Source organism: Oncorhynchus masou, chromosome 11 (genome assembly GCF_036934945.1).
Source record: "Oncorhynchus masou masou isolate Uvic2021 chromosome 11, UVic_Omas_1.1, whole genome shotgun sequence".
NCBI lineage: Eukaryota > Metazoa > Chordata > Actinopteri > Salmoniformes > Salmonidae > Oncorhynchus > Oncorhynchus masou.
Window position 1 is genome coordinate 52,991,583 of NC_088222.1, and position 23,947 is coordinate 53,015,529.

General features: G+C 48.5%; 1 protein-coding gene across 3 annotated transcripts in view; it reads left to right on the plus strand.

Annotated features, from left to right (window-relative positions):
• Positions 1–23,947, plus strand: part of LOC135548828 (rap guanine nucleotide exchange factor 6-like) — a 137,519-nt gene that overhangs the window by 105,672 nt on the left and 7,900 nt on the right. For 2 of the 3 annotated variants that reach the window (XM_064978793.1, XM_064978795.1), the window contains 10 exons: positions 3,922–4,079; positions 7,042–7,282; positions 12,638–12,746; positions 12,879–13,162; positions 15,981–16,192; positions 18,882–19,005; positions 21,130–21,153; positions 21,856–22,076; positions 22,801–22,977; positions 23,644–23,805. In XM_064978793.1, the coding sequence (XP_064834865.1) occupies positions 3,922–4,079; positions 7,042–7,282; positions 12,638–12,746; positions 12,879–13,162; positions 15,981–16,192; positions 18,882–19,005; positions 21,130–21,153; positions 21,856–22,076; positions 22,801–22,977; positions 23,644–23,805 (1,712 nt within the window). The remainder of the gene's footprint in view (positions 1–3,921; positions 4,080–7,041; positions 7,283–12,637; positions 12,747–12,878; positions 13,163–15,980; positions 16,193–18,881; positions 19,006–21,129; positions 21,154–21,855; positions 22,077–22,800; positions 22,978–23,643; positions 23,806–23,947) is intronic. The other variant, XM_064978794.1, reaches the window with a different exon arrangement.

The following is a 23,947-nucleotide window of genomic DNA, read 5'->3' on the forward strand; positions in this document are numbered from 1 at the left end:
CTGCTGGTGTGATGGAACATGTCCTCTTCTCTCCACTTAGGCTGTGTGCCAATCGGCACCCTATTCCCCGCCTTTGTTTTGACCAGGGCCCATAGGGGGAATGGTGAACCGTTTGGGACCCAGACGTAGTGTATAAACAGTGGCGAAGAGCACAGGTCTCCACCTTTATTCCACGTGTGATACTTGAGTCATGTGCCTTTTCTGATGGCGGTGGAAGGTCAGGGAAGGTAGCCTAGTGGCGGCAGGGTAGCCTCGTGGTTAGAGCGTCGGACTAGTAACCGGGACGGTTGCAAGATCGAATCCCCGAGCTGACGAGGTATAAAAATCTGTTGTTCTGCCCCTGGACAAGGCAGTTAACCCGCTGTTCCTAGGCCGTCGTTGAAAATAAGAATTTGTTCTTAACTGACTTGCCTTGTTAAATAAATTTTAAATAAAGAAATAGTAAAAAAGTAGGCTACTCCCTGCATTATTCTACAGTAGGCAAGTCACATGACTGCCTGGCTTTGCTGCTGGGTCATATATTGATCAACCAGTTGATTTACTGGGATTTCATTGGCAGCCAATAGACTAGGTAGTTTGAGCTGGACACGAATGGTGGTGATTTGACGAGGCGACTGCAAGGGATAGCCAGGGTATGTATCATCTAACCTCTTAAACTCTCATTCTTGTACTCATTATCTGTGTTTAAAAGTGTATAAGTAGATATATCAGCCATTTGTCCAAAGCGGGCTGTCCTGTGGGTTTCCTGATGTAAATGTGCACTGAGTGTACAAAACATTTACGACATAATATTGAGTTGCACCCTATTTTAACCTCAGAACAGCCTCAATTTGTCAGAGCTTGGACTCGACAAGCTGTCAAAAGCGTTCCACAGGGATGCTGGCCCATGTTGACGCCAATGCTTCCCACAGTTGTTGGCTGGGTGTCCTTTGGGTGGCGGACCATTCTTGATACACACGGGAAACTGTTGAGCGTGAATAACTCGGCAGCGTTGCAGTTCTTGACACTTAAACTGGTGCGCCTGGCACCTACTGCCATACCCCGTTCAAAGGCACTTCAATGTTGTGTCTTGCTCATTCACCCTCTGAATGGCACTCATACACAATCCATGTCTTAATTGTCTCAAGGATTAAAAATCCTTCTTTAACCGGTATTCTCCCCTTCATCTACACTGATTGAGGTGGATTTAGCAGGTCACATCAATAAGGGAACATTGCTTTCACCTGGATTCCCCTGGTCAGTCTATGTCTTGTACACTCAGCGTATATTGGATGTGTAAATGTATATTCAATACTTTTAGTATATTTGATTAGTGTGAGGTTATCAGTTAGGTCAATGATGATTGGTTCAACTAAATAAGGAAAAAAATATTCGCTACTTTTGTGTCTGCCCATGTGCGTTTGACTGAGATGTGTGTAGGTACATCACAGGAGGTTGGTGGCACCTTCATTGGCAGGGGGATGGACTCGTGGTAACGGCTGGAGCGGAATCCCTGGAATGGTATCAAGCACCTGGTTTGATGCCATTCCGTTTGCTCTGTTCCAGCCTTTATTATGAGCCGTCCTCCCCTCCGCAGCCTCCACTGTGGTACATTTAATCAATGTCCATCTGTATGAGTCTACTGTCTGTCTGTGTGTGTGTGTAACGTCCAGTGTCTGGATACTGTGGCCTTGCCCCTCGTCCCTTCGTTTATCTGCCTGTCTGTGTTGTTGCTGCTCAGTGCAAACATGCCACTGGCACACTGTACTGTACTGCAGCCTTGTTGTTCTGTTGTTCTCATGCTCTTCACTGTCCTCTGTCCCTCCTCTAACTGCCTCACCTGCACAGGGGACTCTTTGGGTAAGACACTTGTTGTGTGATTTAGTTCCCTCATTCACTGGCAACGTGGAGAAAACACAGCATGTGTTCCAAATTGGGACCCTTTTCCCTATATGTGCCCTGGGCATTCAGTGCACTATGTAGGGCATAGGGTGCCGTTTCTGACGCGGGCGCACACAGTCATTGTAGGCTGGGATGAATTCAGCAATGACCTTTTTTAACGGAAAGCCAGAGGACTGCATTGGGATCTTCATGCGAAACAAAAATCCTTCAGAATCTCTGCACGCATTCCTAAAGCTACGGAGGCGCTTAACAAATTCAAGTGCTCCTTGAATGAAACGTGTCGACGTTCTCTGCTGTTCCTTCCCTACCTGTTTAGTCCCCTCTGTGGAATTCTCCGCAGCTTCATGGTCGGTTAGAGTAGAGTTTGAGAATACGGTGAAGTATTGTGTCGAGTTCAGGGTGATTCTACGCTCGTTTGTGCTTCCATGTGCAGCTTTCTTCTCATTTTGTCGGCTTCACATCCCATAGTGCTTCGCTCCACATTTTCTGCATGCAACACACCGTAGCCTAAAGGAAATGGCATGTATGAATTCGATTGGGATTGAGGTGTAACATGGTAAGGTGCTTGCCTATAATAGTAGCCTAAAAAGTGCTCGCGTAACTAACCTCGGCGTAATGTAGACATCTGAAGCACCTCGGATCGCGGAGGGCAAAGACTGAGATTTGAGGCAGTAGAGTTTAAACGTTTGGTTGAATCTCAAGTCACTGAGGAATGTGATTGGCATTAGGACTTTCTGCGGTAGTACAGATGATGGATTCCCATCTGTGACGCGTGTATGTTTCTGTGTGTCTATGTCTACATTCTGTTTATAGTGTGTCTATGTCGGTACGTTATGTCTGACATTTGGTGTCTTGGTTTTATGGCGTATCTATGTCGGTAAGTTGTTATGTGCGCTCTGCTAACCGCGCTTACCATGGTCCCTGGTCTCTTTGTAGTATCTTGTCAAGCCCTATGGTCATTGTCACGCCAAGCCAGCGTTGGCAAGACCGCACAAAAGGATCTGGGAGTAGCAGGCTTTGTTGGTCCCGTATCAGTCTGTGTTTGTCATTTGGGGGAGGAGGGGCCTTGGAAGTGTCAATCGGTTAGTCCACCTGTGGGATGGGGGGGCAACGTTTCTGACCAGCATCCCAAAATCTAAAACTGATCCTTACCTTAACCACAAGCCAAATTCTTACTGACCGTAACCTAATTTGAACCAATTTTGGGAAATTAGGCCGAGGCTGAAATATCGCTTTACACATCAGCCACGTCCCCTTCCGTCTCCAGCAGCTGCGAGGGCCGTTTAGTACGGAAACAGTCAATTAGAGCTGTGTCCTGGAGGCCTGATGTTGGTGTGTTGGTGTTCTGACACCATCAGGGGAGTGGCATCCAGCCACAAAGACACCACCGCATCCCCCAATCGTAATGAGACCATTCGTCAAAAGGATCCCATTTGCATATCAGACCCTTTTAATGCTGATGTCTCTCCCTGTCCCTGTTTACCCTCGAGAGTTGACTCTAGACATACTCACAGAGAGGCAGGCCCGGCGAGCAGACCTCTCATCCCAGCCCCATTGAAATGTCTGTCTTAGATTGAATGTCACGCACAAAGGTTGTTTTTTTTCCCCGGCGTCTGTACAAAGGCTTCTCATCCTTGCCATCCATCATGCATAGTGTTTGTTTGGGTGTCTGTGCGTGTCTGTGCGTGTCTTGTTGATGTGTGTATGTGTGCTCACTGGGCTGTCATCGTCATTCCTGGGCCTGGTTTGTGTTTGGTTTCGGTGCACCCTGCTCGTCAGCCACATCATTCACGTGATCTTTCATGGATGGATCTTAGCCAACCCCATGAGTATCCATCACTAGCTATGAAAGGATTGCTGTGATTGCAGGGATATCAAGAAGACCAGGAAGGCTTCTTTTAACTGTTTGTTTTGAATGCGGCGTGATTGAATATGGCTCCGGGGCCAGGAGTTCCTGACCAGGGAAAACTCGAGCCCCTTCTCGTAAAAGTGAACTGACATCCCCTCTCATCTCCCTCTCTCTGTCTCTCTGTGCCACAGTGATGGTGGCGTGGGTCAGTCTCAGGATGACAGCATAGTGGGCACTAAGCAGTGCAGGCACAGCGTGGCCATCATGCCCATCCCTGGCAGCCTCTCATCCAGCAGCCCTGACCTGCTGCAGCCAGCCACTAATGTGTTGGACTTCTCCAATCCAGCAGGTGAAAGACACACACACACCCACACACACACACACACACACTCTTTTCTTGGTTAAATAAGGTTGAGATAAAAACACAGAGGCAGAAGCACTCACTGTCCCTTAGCCAACATCTGCCCATTCACTCACATGCTCACCACACGGCGATCACTGCTTGGGTAGTGAAGACTGCTCACTACTCCACTGAGACAATTACCAACTGAAGATGGGCGCACTTTACACAAGTGTTTACCTTGTCCATTCTTCAAGCGGGTCTTCTGACCGTGTTATGTCGGCAATAGGCGTAACAGTGGAGCTGTGCGGTGGGAAGACAGCAGTAATTACTCAGAGAGGAACACTTCTCACAGAGAGTGAAAGCACTTCCTGCTTGGAGAAACTCCTCACACTGCTCTGCCCTGCAGGCCCTCGGGTTAATCACAGAATTGATCATTATGAGCACGCCACACACATATATACACACACAGACACACACACACACCGGTGTTCCGTTACTCCTCTGTGTCTCAAGCATTTCCATTTCAAGAGCTCGGACATGAAACCGAATTAGAGCCTTATGAAAGGGATACAACGCTGACAGAGCCCATCATTTTTGAAACAACTAAGCGGCCTCCCTGAGGAGAGTGGAGGGGGGAATATGCTTTTGATTTATCCTGCCCAATCGTTTGTCATTCAGCGCAGCCCCGCAGTCAGAGGGTCCAGTCTGCAGCCCCAATACATCACGCAGGCCTGCAGAGGACTGCCCCCCCGCACCCCCTCCCGCCAAGCCCACTGAGACAGGAGATAAATCATCTTCTATTAGTGCCATTTCTCTTCTCCACCGACTGCGCTCTGGCTCTTTCACTGTGACTGACGGGTAGGTAGGGGGGGTGTTCATCGACAAGTGCAGACCCCCCTCCCCTATCCACTCATTTCAAAGCGGCCCTCTCAGTGTGGGGAGTAATCCCTCACAAAGCCTAGCCTCAAATTAGATTAAGAGGGGGGATCAGAGAAACTGGAGTTTGGAGTTAAGTATGGTGTTATTCTTCTAGGCCTTTGATTTGGGTGTAAGAAGGCTTGTGTGTGTGTGTGTGTGTGACTGCGGCAGACTCAGATCCCAGCTCTCTGTCTGACACACACTGTGCCTTCCCTCTCTCCAGTACACTGATCTGATTATAAACAGATGCTTTAGTGAAAGTCCCTCTGCCCTGCTGACGTTCTCCGTCCTCCCACAACGGGATAGCTGACGTTCTCCGTCCTCTCTTTCTCTTCCATGTTTCCAACCACTGTTCACTCCCTCCTCTCTCTCTCTCTCTCTCCTCCTCTGTCTGCTTCCCCAGCCGTGGGCTTCTACTGTAAGTATCTACGTGCTCTCTTCCCAGTCTCAGTGGAAGACCGGGGCTGTGTTCCTTTTGGCAACATTCAGTTCATGCTTCCAAGTTTCCCCTCCCGTCATTTTTTCCCCTCCTCATTCATGAGCTTTTGAGTTCCGTCTCTCTGTGTCATACGTCATGGACCCCAGTCTAAGTTGGGCTCTGCGTGGAGGTCTTGGGCCTCGTTCCAAATAGCACACTGTTCCCTTACATAGTGCGCTACATTTGAAAAAAGCCCTATGGGACCTGGTCAAATGTAGTGCAACTCATTGGGACCCATCCTTCGTGATGGCTGAATGTGTTTGACTATTTTTATGTTGAAGGAGCTTCGTGTTAAAATGGTGCGCCGTGTCTGGCCCTGTGCTTTCCTCCCGGCCCTGTTGCGCTGCCCCTGTCTGCTAATGTTGCTTTAGGTGGGATTTCTATCTAGTGGTTCTGCGACAGAGGGAGCAGGAAAAAGGCTTAGCAGGCAGGGCGTTAGGTGTTGGGGGGGGGGGGGGGCACTGATAGCGTTGCGTCAGCAGAAACGTCCGAAGGTAACCGCCCAAGAGCCAGGAGTCTTTTCTCCGTGGATCATGGGCTTTTCCTGTGTGGAGGCCATCTTTCTCACCTTACAATAAATAGTTGGTTTGTTAATCGTTCTCATTCGTTTAGGGCGGTTTTAGTCCTGTCAAGGAGGTGAAAAGAGAATTATTAGATATGATCGGAGGGTATATGATTGCTCTAGAACCTCGGCACAAATCGCCCCCCCCTTTGGTTTAAGTAGGTTGAAATGGTTGATTATGGCTGAGCCACTGCACTGTATTTAGACTCATCTGCAGTGTTATTGGTGTGGCTCGGCGATTTGTTTCTGCCGATCTTGCTGCCGTAAAGGGAATAATGAATGGGGTTTCTAGTTATGGGCTCGGCCATAGTGAGAGATGAGGCCACAAAGGAGCACATAGCTTCCATAATGGCTGGGCCTCACAGTCCGCTTCCCTCTACTCCTTGGAAAACACGGAGGTGTTCGATACGGTCATCTCTCAGCCCATTCCCCCTTTTTATTTATGTTTTCCTCTTGAAGTCACTAGGCTCCCTGCATGACTGCTCCCAGGCACGCGACCCCCCCCCGTCCTCACTCCCTCCAATGTCATGCCTTTATCCACGCTCTTCCCTCCACCCATACCGCTTATCGTCCTCCGCTATTCATGTCTCATTGTTTTACCCTGCTGATGTGTGTAATGGACCACAAGCACTTTCATGTGCAAGCAGAGAAAATATGAAGTGCTTGTTCCCTTTGGCATATTGGGAAATGCATCTCGCGTGCGTATCCCTTAGCCACGAGGGCGGTTTGCTTCCTTATTTTTAACTTTTGGGTTACCATGGAAATTGTAAACTTTTTTTTGTTGCCGGAGACTTATTTTGGGTCACTATATTTACGCTTCTGTATGAAAGAGATCTGCGTCCCAAACGGCACCATGTTTCGTATATAGTGCACTACTTTTTGACCAGAGCTCTTTGGGTCCTGGTCAAAAAAGAAGTGCGCTCTGTAGGGAATAGGGTGCCATTTGGGAAGCACTCTGGTTTTCCATCCATCCTAAGTCTTCGAAGCTGTTATTCTCCTCCACTCATCAGACATTCCAGACCAGGTGATCCGGGTGTTCAAGGCCGACCAGCAGAGCTGTTACATCATCATCAGCAAGGACACCACGGCCAAGGACGTGGTCAGTCACGTGGTCAACGAGTTTGGCCTGAGCGCGGCCCCGGAGAACTACTCCCTCTGTGAGGTGTCGGTCAGCCCCGAGGGCGTCATCAAACAACGCAGGCTACCTGACCAGCTCTCCAAGCTAGCTGACCGCATCCAGCTCAACGGCAGGTAAGACACTGGACTGTGGTCTTAAATACAGGTCTGGGATCAGATTACCCCACCCCAATCCTATCTTTTAACCTTAACGGGATACACAATGGGATAATATGATCTGACCCTGTATCAGTGGTTTGGTGAAACCTCTTCCCAGTTGGTTCCCCTCAGGTCTGAAAATTTGTTAGATTCTCCCTCTCTGCCGCCGCTCTCCCTCTCTGCCGCCGCTCTCCCTCTCTGCCGCCGCTCTCCTTCCCAGAAATGCCCTCTGCCGCCGTCTGCCCTCTCTGCCGCCGCTCTCCCCTCTCTGCCGCCGCTCTCCCTCTCTGCCGCCGCTCCCTCTGCCTCTCTGCCGCTCTCTGCTCTCCCTCTCTGCCGCCGCTCTCCCTCTCTGCCGCCGCTCTCCCTCTCTGCCGCCGCTCTCCCTCTGCCGCCGCTCTCCCTCTGCCGCCGCTCTCCCTCTCTGCCGCCGCTCTCCCTCTCTGCCGCCGCTCTCCCTCTCTGCCGCCGCTCTCCCTCTCTGCCGCCGCTCTCCCTCTCTGCCGCCTCTCTGCCGCCGCTCTCCCTCTCTGCCGCCGCTCTCCCTCTCTGCCGCCGCTCTCCCTCTCTGCCGCCGCTCTCCCTCTCTGCCGCCGCTCTCCCTCTCTGCCGCCTCTCTGCCGCCGCTCTCCCTCTCTGCCGCCGCTCTCCCTCTCTGCCGCCGCTCTCCCTCTCTGCCGCCTCTCTGCCGCTCTCCCTCTCTGCCGCCGCTCTCCCTCTCTGCCGCCTCTCTGCCGCCGCTCTCCCTCTCTGCCGCCGCTCTCCCTCTCTGCCGCCGCTCTCCCTCTCTGCCGCCTCTCTGCCGCCGCTCTCCCTCTCTGCCGCCGCTCTCCCTCTCTGCCGCCGCTCTCCTCTCTGCCGCCGCTCTCCCCCTCTCTGCCGCCGCTCTCCCTCTCTGCCGCCGCTCTCCCTCTCTGCCGCCGCTCTCCTCTCTGCCGCCGCTCTCCTCTCTGCCGCCGCTCTCCCTCTCTGCCGCCGCTCTCCCTCTCTGCCGCCGCTCTCCCTCTCTGCCGCCGCTCTCCCTCTCTCTGCCGCCGCTCTCCCCTCTCTGCCGCCGCTCTCCCTCTCTGCCGCCGCTCTCCCCTCTCTGCCGCCGCTCTCCCTCTCTGCCGCCGCTCTCCCTCTCTGCCGCCGCTCTGCCGCCGCTCTCCCTCTCTGCCGCCGCTCTCCTCTCTGCCGCCGCTCTGCCGCCGCTCTCCCTCTCTGCCGCCGCTCTCCCTCTCTGCCGCCGCTCTCCCTCTCTGCCGCCGCTCTCCCTCTCTGCCGCCGCTCTCCCTCTCTGCCGCCGCTCTCCCTCTCTGCCGCCTCTCTGCCGCCGCTCTCCCTCTCTGCCGCCGCTCTCCCTCTCTGCCGCCGCTCTCCCTCTCTGCCCCTGCTCCTCTAGTCACACATCAGACTCATCCCAACTAGGTTAACATGAATATTTGATCCTCTGTCACTGTGTGTGCCTCTCTCTGCAGACTGACTGCACGCCTGGAATAATTCATACATACACAGCCAGCGGCAGCACACAGAGCCCTGGTACCTTATGGGTAATAGACAGCCCCTTGGCGCCGGGCAGTGGGCAAAATAGAGCAGCTTAGGCTAGACAATGGAAGTCGAAAGATATTCTTGTCTAGTATATACTGTTGCTTGTGTAGACAACAGTATATAAAAAAAACAATATATACAGTTGAAGTCGGAAGTTTACATACACTTAGGTTGGAGTAATTTTTCCAACAATTGTTTACATACAGATTGTTTACATACAGATTATTGTATCACAATTCCAGTGGGTCAGAAGTTTGCATACACTAAGATGACTGTGCCTTTAAACAACTTGGAATATTCCAGAATATGATGTAATGGCTTTGGAAGCTTTGGATAGGCTAATTTACATAATTTGAGTCACATGGAGGTGGACCTGTGGATGTATTTCAAGGCCTACCTTCAAACTCAGTGCCTCTTTGCTTGACATCATGGGAAAATCAAAAGAAATCAGCCAAGACCTCAGAATGAAATTTGTAGACCTTCACAAGGCTGGTTCATCCTTGGGAGCAATTTCCAAACTTTTGAAGGTACCACGTTCATCTGTACAAACAATAGTACGCAAGTATAAACACCATGGGACCACGCCGCCGTCATACCGCTCCGGAAGGAGACGCGTTCTGTCTCCTAGAGATGTATGTACTTTGGTGCGAAACAGAAGCAAAGGACCTTGTAAAGATGCTGGAGGAAACAGGTACTAAAGTATCTATATTCACAGTAAAATGAGTCCAATATTGACATAACTTGAAAGGCCGATCAGCAAGGAAGAAGCCACTGCTCCAAAACCGTGAGCAGAACTGAAAAGGCGTGTGCGAGCAAGGAGGCCTACAAACCTGACTCAGTTACTCATCAAACTGTCCACTTAGTTAGCAATACCGATCGACAATAAATTTCACATGCTGTTGTACAAATGGAATAGACAACAGGTGGAAATTATAGGCAATTAGCAAGAAACCCCCAATAAAGGAGTGGTTCTGTAGGTGATAACCACAGACCACTTCTCAGTTCCTATGCTTCCTGGCTGATGTTTTGGTCACTTTTGAATGCTGGCGGTGCTTTCACTCCAGTGGTAGCATGAGACGGAGTCTACAACCCACACAAGTAGCTCAGGTAGTGCAGCTCATCCAGGATGGCACATCAATGCGAGCTGTGGCAAGAAGGTGTGTCTGTCAGCGTAGTGTCCAGAGCATGGAGGCTCTACCAGGACACAGACCAGTACATCAGGAGACGTGGAGGAGGCCGTAGGAGGGCAACAACCCAGCAGCAGGACCGCTACCTCCGCCTTTGTGCAAGGAGGAGCAGGAGGAGCACTGCCAGAGCCCTGCAAAATGACCTCCAGCAGACCACAAATGTGCATGTGTCTGCTCAAACGGTCAGAAACAGACCTCCATGAGGGTGGTATGAGGCCCCGACGTCCACAGGTTACAGCCCAACACCGTGCAGGACGTTTGGCAGGACGTTTGGCATTTGCCAGAGAACACCAAGATTGGCAAATTTGCCACTGGCGCCCTGTGCTCTTCACAGATGAAAGCAGGTTGACACTGAGCACATGTGACAGACGTGACAGTCTGGAGACGCCATGGACAACGTTCTGCTGCCTGCAACATCTTCCAGCATGACCGGTTTGGCGGTGGGTCAGTCATGGTGTGGGGTGGCATTTCTTTGGGGGGACGCACAGCCCTCTATGTGCTCGCCAGAGGTAGCCTGACTGCCATTAGGTACCGAGATGAGATCCTCAGTCCCCTTGTGAGACCATATGCTGGTGCGGTTGGCCCTGGGTTCCTCCTAATGCAAGACTATGCTAGACCTCATGTGGATGGAGTGTGTCAGCAATTCCTGCAAGAGGAAGGCATTGATGCTATGGACTGGCCTGCCCGTTCCCCAGACCTGAATCCAATTGAGCACATCTGGGACATCATGTCTCGCTCCATCCACCAACGCCACGTTGCACCACAGACTGTACAGGAGTTGGCGGATGCTTTAGTCCAGGTCTGGGAGGAGATCCCTCAGGAGACCATCCGCCACCTCATCAGGAGCATGCCCAGGCGTTGTAGGGAGGTCATACAGGCACATGGAGGCCACACACACTGCTGAGCCTCATTTTAACTTGTTTTAAGGACATTACATCAAAGTTGGATTAGCCTGTAGTGTGGTTTTCTACTTTAATTTTGAGTGTGACTCCAAATCCAGACCTCCATGGGTTGATAAATTTGATTTCCATTGATAATTTTTGTGTGACTTTGTTGTCAGCACATTCAACTATGTAAAGAAAAAAGTATTTAATAAGAATATTTAATTCATTCAGCTCTAGGATGTTCTTTTAGTGTTCCCTTTATTTTTTTGAGCAGTGTATTTAACCTTTAACTTGGCATGTCAGTTAAGAACAAATTGTTATTTTATAATGACAGCATACCCCGGCCAAACCCTCCCCTAACCCGGACGGCGCTGGGCCAATTGTGCGCCGCCCTATGGGACGTCCGATCACGGCCGGTCGTGTTACAGCCCAGGATCAAACCAGGGTCTGTAGTGACGCCTCTAGCACTGAGATGCAGTGCCTTAGACTGCTGCGCTGCTCGGGAGCCCACCTTTTTACATTCAACATCTGTTGTGTGTTGTATTATACATGTCCCTCTTTCCAACATCCCTCTCTTTGTTGCCCCCCTTATCCATGAAAATAGAGCTGTGCCCGGTCGACCTGTTGGGACTTCTCTATGCATTGAGTAACTGACCCTCGATCTGATTTGGTGGGTGATACACAAGCTTAGCCAGCAGAAGCCCTCCAGTCCTCACTCCTGACAAGCCCAAACACTCATCTAGCCAGGGGAGTCTCCCCAACCAGCTCCAGCAACTGCCCCAGTGGCCCTCCAGTCAGTCCCAGACGGCTAGAAGCAGCAGCAGGGGGCCAAGCAGCAGAGACCTAGCCCCCTCTACTGTACCCATCTCTTATTCAGATCCCCATCCCTGATGCCTTGAGTTGGCAGGGTCGGCCAGGGCATTTTAAGTACACATCAAGTACGATAACGGGCACCCGGACGTTGCCCATGAAAAGTGGCACACTGTAAATGTATTGCTGGCCGCTGCGTTGCATTCTAGGTTTAGCTGTAGACATATTTTGGCTCCATTAAGAAGCGCTAGTCCAATGTGCTGCTTTTGGACGCTCTCCCAGAAAAGGGCATCGGGGAGATGTGTGTCTCTCTCTCTCTCTCACCCGCCCATGGGAAAATGTATGGCTGTAATGGATCACCACTGTCAGGGCCTCTCGCTCTCTCTCGCTCGCTCTCTCTTGCTCTCGCTCCCCCCCCCACAACACATCTTAATACCGCTGCTGCCCTGGTGGTGTCGACCAGGGAGTTGACATAGTAAACAGACAATACAGACAATAACGGCGGCACGTTTATTCATGTGGTTGTATATTTTCTAATGATAATGATGCATTTCATAACTCAGCCATGAGATACCTCTGGGGTTCGTGGTGTTTGACCAACGTACCACTCTGCGTTGCGTCGTCCCTACGAACAGCCCTTAACAGTGCTATATTGGCCATATACCACAAACCCCCGAGGTGCCTTATTGCTATTATAAACTGGTTACCAACGTCGTTAGTCATTTTCTGTCATTCCGTGATATCCCACGGCTTTCAGCCAATCATCATTCAGGGCTCATAATAACTAATTTGCCGTGACTAAATAAAGGTTTCTAGACGTCGTCTTGATGTTATGTCTGCTTTGTAATCAACACATGGTTTTCCCGGTATGAGCCTAACCTTATTATTACTGTGTGTCCCCACCCCCTCCCTGTCCCCAGGTACTACCTGAAGAACAACATGGATACGGAGACGTCGTGTTCAGACGATGACGCCCAGGAGCTGCTGAAGGAGAGTCACATCACCCTGCTCCAGCTCAGCACGGTGGAGGTGTGTGTATCTGGTGTATTTACGTGTGTGTTGTGTATTTCTGAGTGTTTAACAGAGGGGTTGAAGACCGTACAGCAGCAGACACGTTCCCCGTCTCGTATGCGTTAATAAAGTTGTCGTGCTGTTCTGCAGGTGGCCGCCCAGCTCTCCATGAGGGACTTTGAGCTGTTCCGTAACATCGAGTCCACCGAGTACGTGGACGACCTCTTCAAGCTACTGGACTCCTCGGCGGGAGTCCAGCAGACGCGCCTCAAGCAGTTTGAGGAGGTCATCAACCAGGAGACCTTCTGGGTCGCCACGGAGATCCTGAGGGAGCCCAACGCCATGAAAAGGATGAAGACCATCAAACACTTCATCAAGATTGCTCTGAACTGTCGAGAGTGCAAGAACTTCAACTCCATGTTCGCCATTATCAGGTGAGTTAGTTGGGGGCTGGAGACCAGTCCCTCCCTCCCAAGGCAACACTCCCTGTTCTGTTCTCTATCTGTTCCCATTCTAAGCAGTTCATTGCATCTGCGTGCCCCGCAATCCTATATCTGTCCCTACGAGTTATTGCCTGTCCAAATTGAGTCCCAAAACAGTTATTACATTTCTGCTTTGTTATGTTGTTAACTCTGCCTTCTATGGTTTGGCTACATTGCGCTTCTGTTGTCCGTTGTGCTATTACATGAATCTTCAGGGAACTGTAGTGTGTGTGTGTGTGTGTGTGTGTGTGTGTGTGTGTGTGTGTGTGTGTGTGTGTGTGTGTGTGTGTGAGGCAGAGGATGTCCTCTGAGAGCTTTCTGACAATGGGAGTCTGGTTAGGCTCGCTGTGGTCTCCTCACTCAGCCATGGAACGGCCTGGCTGCCGGAGCGCGTGCGTGTTTGCCTGACTCTGCATGTGTGCGCGTCTGTATGCATCTTGTGTCGTGTGTGTTCCCTACTGTCTGTGTCATCCAATGTGTAACGAGGCCCTCTGCCTCAAGCCCTCTTTAGAGCAGTCAGATCAGTCAGTTCCCTTGCTGGCTGATGGACTTGGCTGGCTGGCTGGAGACTCCACTTCAGAGCAGAGAACAATGAGGGTAATTCTAGAGCAGTGCTGCCAGGTCTGTCAGGAGAGGGAGAGGACGGGGTTGGGGGGGGGGAGGAGAGGAAAGAGGAAACACCCGTCATAATTTGCTGCTCTCTAAATGAATCTGCTCGGAGGTCACAAAGCCACTGGAGCTCATTGAGGAAATGGGAAAACAAACACTGAAGATGCATCGTTTTTGGATGGCGTGTTTTGTTGTGAGTGAATGAGTCATAGGCTTAGGCAGTATACTATGTATACCGGGTTATTTTCAAATACAGACGGTATGATTTTCAGTACTGTAAAAATGAATTGTATATTATAAAAAGAAAATGCAGGGAGAGTGGTACGCCACTGCTTTATAACTAACTATAAGTTCATATATTTGGCACACCTGAGATAGTTATCTTCAGCTCAGGGGTCAAGTTATGGATTTAGTTTGCTAACTTGCTAGCTAAGTGGCTAGCTTGCAAGACCAAGCTTCATGGTTTCAGCAGAGACAATCAATCCCCCCCTGGATCAAGATCCCTGCTGCCTGAAGTTGTTTTGTGCTTAAAAAAAAAAAATATATATATATATATATATATATATATTTGGAAAGAAATAGCGCCCCTTGTGTGCACTGCCGGTAGTTTTTTATTGAACCTTTTTTTCCCTCCAATTTAAAGTGCGTTGTAGATCATTCCACACTTAAGGTGAAAAAACCTTAACTAAAAGCAGATCGACCCATCTCAGTAGAGATGGAACAGATCTCCAGACTTGGCCGTCCCTGAGCCCGGGTCCAGTATCCTATACATCTATAGGTTAACAATGAGGTAAGGTACGGCAGAAATGTAAGCAATACAGCTTTATACACCAGTATGGTACAGGAACGGTATGAAAATCTGCATACCGCCCAACCCTAGTGAGTGAATGGGTGTACATTCAAGAAAGAGAGTACTCCTCAATTGTGATAATGTGCATCATCCCCTAAGTGGTACACATTGCTTTCAGCTTTCACTTCTGTATTCCCTGAAGTGTGTCTCTGTACTGTGTGCATGTTGTGTCTAGGCTGGTCTGGGCAGTGGAGTGGTCATCTGGCCAGATAGCTCCGCTTCCCCACTCCTCTCCCGTTCAGTTCAGAGCGGACTCACCTTTTCCTAGCCTCTGGGTGTCTCTATACTCTCATGTTGTTTCCTTTCCTTGCTTCCTCTCTTTCATCTGCGTTGATGTGAAAAGACAGAGGGTATGAGGATGAGGTCTAACAGTGGGCTGCCTCTCACTTGTCCACTTCATTTAGCTAGGTGTGGATGAAGGAAAGTAGACCAGGGCAGAAAACCACTGAAGGAGAGTTTTGAGCCCTAACCAATCTCTCGAGTGTCCTGTCCAGGGTGTACATCAAGCGGCCTCACGCCCACGCTGCAGATACAGGAGATGGGCTGTTGTTGCCCTATAGGCCATTCTAGCTTGGACAAGGCTTACCTACCTTACCATCTCTCCTCTATAGCTGTGGTCCGAACCCTAACCGCTGACCTCTCCTCCTTGTCTCTTCCTCTACAGTGGTCCGAACCCTAACCGCTAACCTCTCCTCCTTGTCTCTTCCTCTACAGTGGTCTGAAACCTAAACCCTCACCTCTCCTCCTTGTCTCTTCCCAACAGTGGTCCGAACCCTAACCGCTGACCAATCCTCCTTGTCTCTTCCTCTACAGTGGTCTGAACCCTAAACCCTCACCTCTCCTCCTTGTCTCTTCCTCTACAGTGGTCTGAACCCTAAACCCTCACCTCTCCTCCTTGTCTCTTCCTCTACAGTGGTCTGAACCCTAAACCCTCACCTCTCCTCCTTGTCTTTTCCTCGACAGTGGTCTGAACCCTAAACCCTCACCTCTCCTCCTTGTCTCTTCCCAACAGTGGTCCGAACCCTAACCGCTGACCTCTCCTCCTTGTCTCTTCCTCTACAGTGGTCTGAACCCTAAACCCTCACCTCTCCTCCTTGTCTCTTCCTCTACAGTGGTCTGAACCCTAAACCCTCACCTCTCCTCCTTGTCTTTTCCTCTACAGTGGTCCGAACCCTAACCGCTGACCTCTCCTCCTTGTCTCTTCCTCTACAGTGGTCTGAACCCTAAACCCTCACCTCTCCTCCTTGTCTTTTCCTCGACAGTGGTCTGAAACCTAACCCTGACCTCTCCTCCTTGTCTCCTGCCCGACAGTGGCCTAAATCTGGCTCCAATAGCTCGTCTCAGGTCATCGTGGGAGAAGCTGCCCAGTAAGTACGACAAGCTGTTCCGCGACCTGCAGGACATCTTCGACCCGTCCAGGAACATGGCCAAGTACCGCAACGTCCTGAGCAGCCAGAGCATGCAGCCGCCCATTATCCCCCTGTTCCCCGTCGTCAAGAAGGACCTCACCTTCCTACATGAAGGTATGGATGCCTTTCTCAGTGCCTGCCTAAAATACCTTAATCTTGTCCAGTGGAAACCATATCGGATTAATTTATTGGTCTTTACTTGGAAAGTCCCATAATGATGCTTTACAGATGGTCATACTATCAACAAACCATCTGTTGATAAGCAACTGCTTGCTAAGGTTAGAAAAAGGGTTAGGTTAGAAAAAGGGTAATCAGGTCAAGATTAGGGTTAGGATAGGGGTTAGTAGATAGTAGAAATGTTGTTGACAGTTATTGGACATCGACTGAACATCTATAAACCATCTGCTCGAGATTATCCAAATAAAGTGTTACCTGTTTATCTAAACTTTATTTATACCCGCTTGTCGGATTAAGATGTTATACAATATAATTTGCTAGAGCGACCTGTCACAGTGATTTAACCTCTCTGGGATATTCGGGACGGTAGCGTCCCACCTCAACAACAGTCAGTGAAAGTGCAGGGCGCCAAATTCAAAACAACAGAAATCCCATCATTAAAATTCCTCAAACATATACAAGTATTTCACACCATTTTAAAGATAAACTTGTTGTAAATCCAGCCACAGCAGAAATAGAGATAAAATTAATCACTAACCTTTGATGATCTTCATCAGATGACACTCATAGGACTTCATGTTACAAAATACATGTATGTTTTATTCGATAAAGTTCATATTTATATCCAAAAATCTCAGTTTACATTGACGCGTTACGTTCAGTAGTTCCAAAACATCCGATGATTTTGCATAGAGCCACATCAATTTACAGAAATACTCATAATAAACATTGCTAAAAGATACAAGTGGTTATGCATGGAATTTTAGATTGACTTCTCGTTAATACAACCGCTGTGTCAGATTTCAAAAAAGCTTTACTGAAAAAGCACACCATGCAATAATCTGAGTACGGCGCTCAGACAACAAAACGAGCCATACAGATATCCGCCATGTTGTGGAGTCAACAAAGTCAGAAATAGCATTATAAATATTCACTTACCTTTGATGATCTTCATCAGAATGCACTCCCAGGAATCCCAGTTCCACAATAGTTTTTGATTTGTTTGATAAAGTCCATCATTTATGTCCAAATACCTCCTCTTTGTTTGCGCGTTTAGCCCTGTAATCCAAATTCATGAGGCGCGAGCAGACAGTCAAAAAGTTCCGTTACAGTTCGTAGAAACATGTCTAACGATGTATAGAATCAATCTTTATGATGTTTTTATCATAAATCTTCAATAATGTTTCAACCAGAGAATTCCTTTGTCTTCAGAAATGCAATGGAATGCAAGGCTAACTCTCACATGAACGCGCGTGGTCAGCTCATGGCACTCTGGCAGACCTCTGACTCATCCACCTCCCATTCCCCCCTCCTTAACAGTAGAAGCATCAAACAAGGTTCTAAAGACTGACATCTAGTGGAAGCCTTGGGAAGTGCAATATGACCCCATAGACACTATATTTGATAAGCAAGGAGTTGAAAAACTACAAACCTCAGATTTCCCACTTCCTGGTTGGATTTTTTCTCCAGTTTTTGCCTGCCATATGAGTTCTGTTATACTCACAGACATCATTCAAACAGTTTTTAGAAACTTCAGAGTGTTTTCTATCCAAATATACTAACAATATGCATATATTAGCAACTGGGCCTGAGTAGCAGGCAGTTTACTCTGGCACCTTATTCATCCAAGCTACTCAATACTGTCCTTCAGTCCCAAAGAATTTAAGGTCATTGTTTTGACTGAAACCTCATCATGCTAACTTTTCATGTTGAGTTCTTAGCTAGTTAAAGTCCAGTGTTTTTACATCTAGACTGTTGCACCTTCCGCCAGTATACTCTTATTGGCATGTACTGTATTAGCATATATACAGTGAATCATGCCTAACTCAGGCACTCATTAGACAAAGGACAAATCTTCTGTCCATTAGCTACATTAGCATTTCACAGACTTGCTGTTTAAGATGGAAAAAGCTTTCATACCATATTGGGGTCATTGACATGTTGTTTCCGGGCGGTTTCCATATGGGCCTTGGTTTTCCACTTCCCCCTGGCTCAGCTGAAACCGAGGTCACTCTCAAGATTGCTCAGGGCGTTTTTACTTCTGCTTCCCTTTCTGCTTCGGCATCCCGTATGAGACCAAGTTAGAACAACCACAGAGATTTCGGTATTATGCAAAGTTTTTTAAAAAAGTTGAAAAATGGTGTAGTACTAAAACAGGAAATGGATCGTTTGGTGATTGGCATGACAGATGGGAGACGTTTATTGTGATTTCCCCATTAGCGTGTGTTTGCCGTTATCTCCTCACAGTGAGATGTGTTGAACAGGCCAGGGAACCCATTGTTATCACACGGTGTTAGCAGAAGTGTAGATGAAGCATGATAATGTGATAAGTAAATCAATCACTCCCATCTAATGCGAAAAGCTGTGAGAACACATGAACAGCTACACATTAAGTGGCACACACTCCCTTCTGGTTCAAAAACCAGCGCTCGGCTCTTAAATGGAACCCAATTAAACAGGCTGAAGGAGGGAACCAATCGTTAGTGTTTGGGTGTTATATCTCCAGCCCCATTCCTCAGATATTTACCGAAATAAGTGATGGTCACCGCCCGCTTTGTTGTTTTTATGAAAACCTAGATTGTACATTTAATGAAGTTGAAGAAAAGCTCACATGTTTTCGCCGCAGGTAATGACTCTAAAGTAGACGGTCTGGTGAACTTTGAGAAGCTGAGGATGATCGCCAAGGAGATCCGTCATGTTGTCCGTATGACCTCAGCCAACATGGACCCAGCTCTTATGTTCCGACAGAGGTAGGTGCTCGCTCCCCTGGCTACATTTACTGCCCTTAAACACAGATCTAGTTTAGCCTTTTTAGATCATATTGAATAAGATTACATGGACTTGGGGGGACTGATCCTAGATCAGCACTCTCAATCCTCTCAACCTCTCCCAATCTGACCCTTAACCATTAGGGGAATGAAATAATAGCTGATAAGGTATCAGGGGGTAGAGGTGTCATCTGCCTACTCTCCGCCCCCTGTACTACCCAGTGTGTCCTACAGTCCAGCCTGTCACAGACAGTGCATGCCTGCCCCCTTCAGGCTCCCTCCACACCAAGCAGCACCAGTTTCCCCCTATACAGTGCGTTCGGAAAGCATTCAAGACCCTCTGATATTTATCCACAATTTGTTACGTTACAGCCTTATTCTAAAATGGATTAAAAACAGAACAAAATTCTCATCAATCTACACCCAATACCCTGTAATGACAAAGAAAAAACAGGTTTTTAGAAATGCTTGCAAGTGTATATATAAAAAATAAAAAAAATAATAAAAAAGTTAATCTCACATTTACGCAAGTATTCAGACCCTTTACTCAGTACTTTGTTGAAGCACTTTTGACAGTGATTACAGCCTTGAGTCTCATTGGGAATGATGCTACAAGCTTGGCACACCTGTATTTGGGGAGTTTCTCCCATTCTTCTCTGCAGAGCCTCTCAAGCGCTGTCAGGTTGGATGGGGAGTGTCACTGCGCAGCTATTTTCAGGTCTCTCCAGAGCTTATTTTATCGGGTTCAAGTCCAGGCTCTGGTTGGGCCACTCAAGGACATTCAGAAAGTTGTCCCAAAGCCACTCCTGTGTTGTCTTGGCTGTGTGCTTAGGGTTGTTGTCCTGTTGGAAGGTGAACATTCGCCCCAGTCTGAGGTCCTAAGCGCTTTGGAGCAGGTTTTCATCAAGGATCTCTCTGTACTTGGCTCCGTTCATCTTTCCCTCTATCCTGACTAGTCTCCCAATCCCTGCCCCTGAAAAACATCTCCTCAGGCATGATGCTGCCACCATCATGCTTCACCGTAGGGATAGTGCCAGGTTTCCTCCAGATGTGACGCTTGGCATTCAGGCCAAAGAGTTCAATCTAGGTTTCATCAGACCGGAGAATCTTGTTTCTCATGGTCTGAGTCCTTTAGGATGTCTTTATGGAAACTCTCAGCAGGCTGTCATGTGCCTTTTACTGAGGAGTGGCTTCGGTCTGGCCACTAACATAAAGGCCTGATTGGTGGAGTGCTGCAGAGATGGTTGTCCTTCTGGAAGGTTCTCCCATCTTTGCAGAGGAACTCTGGAGCGCTGTCAGAGCGACCATCGGGTTCTTGGTTACCTCCCTGACCAATGCCCTTCTCCCCCCGATTACTCATAAATGCTGCAGAAATATTTTGGTACCCTTCCCCAAATCTGCACCTGGACACAATCCTGTCTCTGAGCACTACGGACAATTAATTCGACCTCGTGGCTTGGTTTGCACTGTCAACTGTGGCACTTTTATATAGACAGGTGTGTGCCTTTCCAATCAATTTGAATTTACCACAGGTGGACTCCAAGATGTAGCAACATCTCAAGGATGATCAATGGAAACAGGATGCACCTGAGCTCAATTTCGAGTCGCATAGCAAAGGGTCTGAATACTTCATGTAAATAAGATATTTGTTTTTTCATCAATGTGAAAAAAATGTATAAAAATCTGTTATCGCATTGTCATTATGGGGTATTGTGTGTAGAGTGATGGGGAGAAAACAAGTGAATCCATTTTAGAATGAGGCTGTAATGTAACAAAATGTGGAAAAGGTCCAGGGGTCTGAATACTTTCATAATGCACTGTACATCCATTCTCAAAACAGAAAGTATACACACACCCATCTCTCACACGTCTCACTGCTACTGGACATAATGGCAAAACACAAGGTGGATTCACAGAGTTACATTCGGCATGAAATGTCCCACACACACACACACAGTTAATGTGGGGAATGTGGCGAGTTCCCGGTGTTTTCCCTTTGCTCTGTCCCCCAATCTCCTCATGTGGTCACTGTGTGTCCCTGTCCTTCCTTGACTGTACTGTCTCTGTGAGCCACGTTGCTTCAATGTCATTGGGTCTTGCTTGCAGGAAGAAGAGGTGGAAGAGTTTAGGGTAAGTCCCCTGGTAATAGTCCAGTCATCCAGTCACCATGCACCCCCACGTGGCCAGTGTCCCCCCCCAAACCGCATGCCCCCTACATGTACCATTCAGTCCCTAACCCTTTCATTCACAGTGTGCGCCTGTGTCCATCCTTTCCCAAAGGTCACCATTGACTCTTGAGTCCGTTTTGCGTTGTGTGTGCATCCTGCCATTTTCCCCTGACTTTGATTTTTCATTCCTTTCATTTTCTAACCCTTTTCGACTGTCTTTGTCAAACAGAATGTTATTTTTTTTTGTTATTTAATCGACCCACGTTTAAGCATGGTGCATCAGCGTGAGACGGCCTTGTCGCATGGTTGTTATAACCTGCTGTGCTCCAGTGCTCTGTTTACAGTCAGCAGCAGAATGGTGTTTTAGTGACCTGCCCATCAGTTATGTTCTCTCTGAATGTCCAGACTGTATGCCACAGTGACTGTTGAACAAGGTAGTGCTAAGCGTTGATACTGAGAGGCTACACGAACACCATACCCTGCAGCATGTCTGTTAAGTGCCTCCACTGGAGTCCTGGAGAACTGACCCGTCTCCCTCCCTTCCTCTCTTATTCCCTCCGTTCTTCACTTCACCCTGCCTTCCTCTCAACCCTGGCTCCCTCCCTCCATTCCTCATTCCATCCACTTCTCCTCCCATCCAACACCCCTTTCTCCCCCTCTCCAGGTCTCTGAGTCAGGGCAGCACCAACTCCAACATGTTGGACGTGCAGGGCGGGGCCCACAAGAAGCGCGTGCGTCGCAGCTCGCTGCTCAACGCTAAGAAGCTGTACGAGGACGCTCAGATGGCCCGTAAGGTCAAGCAGTACCTGTCCAACCTGGCGGTGGAGACTGACGAGGAGAAACACCAGATTATGTCTCTACAGTGTGAGCCTGTTTACAGCACCTGTGAGTCTACACCGTAACCACAATGTCGGTGGCCAAATGCAACCCCGTATAACACTTATAGTCACTTAGAATCACTTAGAAACACCAAGTGTTACCAGGCTATATCATCCCCTTGCCATCACTGGCTGTGACAGGGTTGGGTATTCTCTCGACTCTGATGCTCCCAGCCTCCCGCAGAGCTCTTCTCTCACAGAACTGAAGGTTATTTTACTCTCCTACAAAAGGCACACTTTAATAGTAATTTCAGGGGAGAGAGCAGTGGAATAACATTTCCTCAATGCACTTGTAATGAAGTTGTGTTTTTCACTTGAGCGTTTGACACTTATTGGGTGTTCAACTTGCCCAACACTGCCACCTAGTGTGCTTCAGATGTTTCACAGTTGAGAAGAACCTTCTGCATTGCCCTATTGAGAGAGGAGGGTGTTATGCCTTTGTTGTTTAGAAATGAGTCAAGTGTACAAATAAATGTTTTTCATACAATTATACCCATTTCATTCATCTTCCTTTAAATGTGTAAGATACATTTCGATTTCCTGTCTGTGTGACGACCTTCTTAATTTTCCTCTCTCTGTGTTTACTATATTTACACACCAACCCTCTGAAGTAACTCATCTCCTGGTCAGGCCATTGATAAGCGCTGCTGTTTCTGTTATTACTGTCGGGAACATAATGATCTTGCAATGCCTGGTGCAAGATGAATGATTTCCTGTTTCCATGACTGCAGTGTCCAAGAACCTGAGTGAGCGACGGTCCACCAAGTCGGACATCTCTCCTGTGTCGCTGCGCTCGGCGCTGCCCGGGGGGAAGGCCCAGAACCGCGTGTCCCAGGTGCTACAGATCCAGGTACCCCTCTACCCCCAACGGAAGAAGAGCACCGCCAAGGACATTCACGCCACACACAGTGAGTCACTGGAACGGTTACACTCTTCTCGTGTTGCAGAATACCTGGTGCCTTTCACAAAATTCCCAGGTTTTCCAGAAATCCCGGTTGGAAGATCCTTGGGATCAGGATGAAATAAGCATCAAATCAGGAGTCTTTCAACCAGGATTTCAGGAAAAAGATGGGAATTTGGGAAAAGTTACCTGGATTTTAGCGATTTGCGGAAGACTGACACGTTTCGGTTGAATGCATTCAGTTGTGCAATTGACTAAGTATCTCAATTTTCATTTATTTATTTGTTCAAATGAATTGTTAGTTACAGTATACTGACAATATATTGGTCCCTAGAAATAGCATCAGAAGATATGGTATACAATTCCAGGACAATTGAGTTTGATCACACTATTTCTATGTCAATGTAAACATGTTGCGTATTAGTGAGTTCATTTATAGTGAGTCCTTGTTAACGATGAGATCGTGATGTCTTGTGGGTGATCTTTTTATTTATCCAGGAAGTCCAATTGAGGCCAAAAGACCTCTTTTACAAGGGAGACGTGGCCAAATCGTTAATATTCTGTAGTACAATAATGGTGCCACACCCGCTGTATGGCTCACTCTCTAACAGTGTATGTCCCTGTCTGTGCCAGACTCCAACAGTGTACATCTCTGTCTCTCACCTGTTCCCAGACTCCAGCTCTCCCCTAGTGATAAAGAGGCCTCCCAGCTCCCAGCTCAGCCAATCAGAGGACAGTCCCTGGAGTGGGAAGAGGTCTGCTGAAGACACCGTGTCCATCGTGTCCTCCCTGCACTCCAGCCCCACCATCTCGCCACAGGGATCCCCGCGCAAAGGTCTACATCCTGGTTACTGCATACTACATTACTTACCGCTTAAAACATTACCATCCTGGCTACCAAGGTTGGGGTCAATTCCATTTCAATTCTTGTCCATCCAGGAAGTACACTGATTCCAATCCTCTTCAATGCTTTAAAT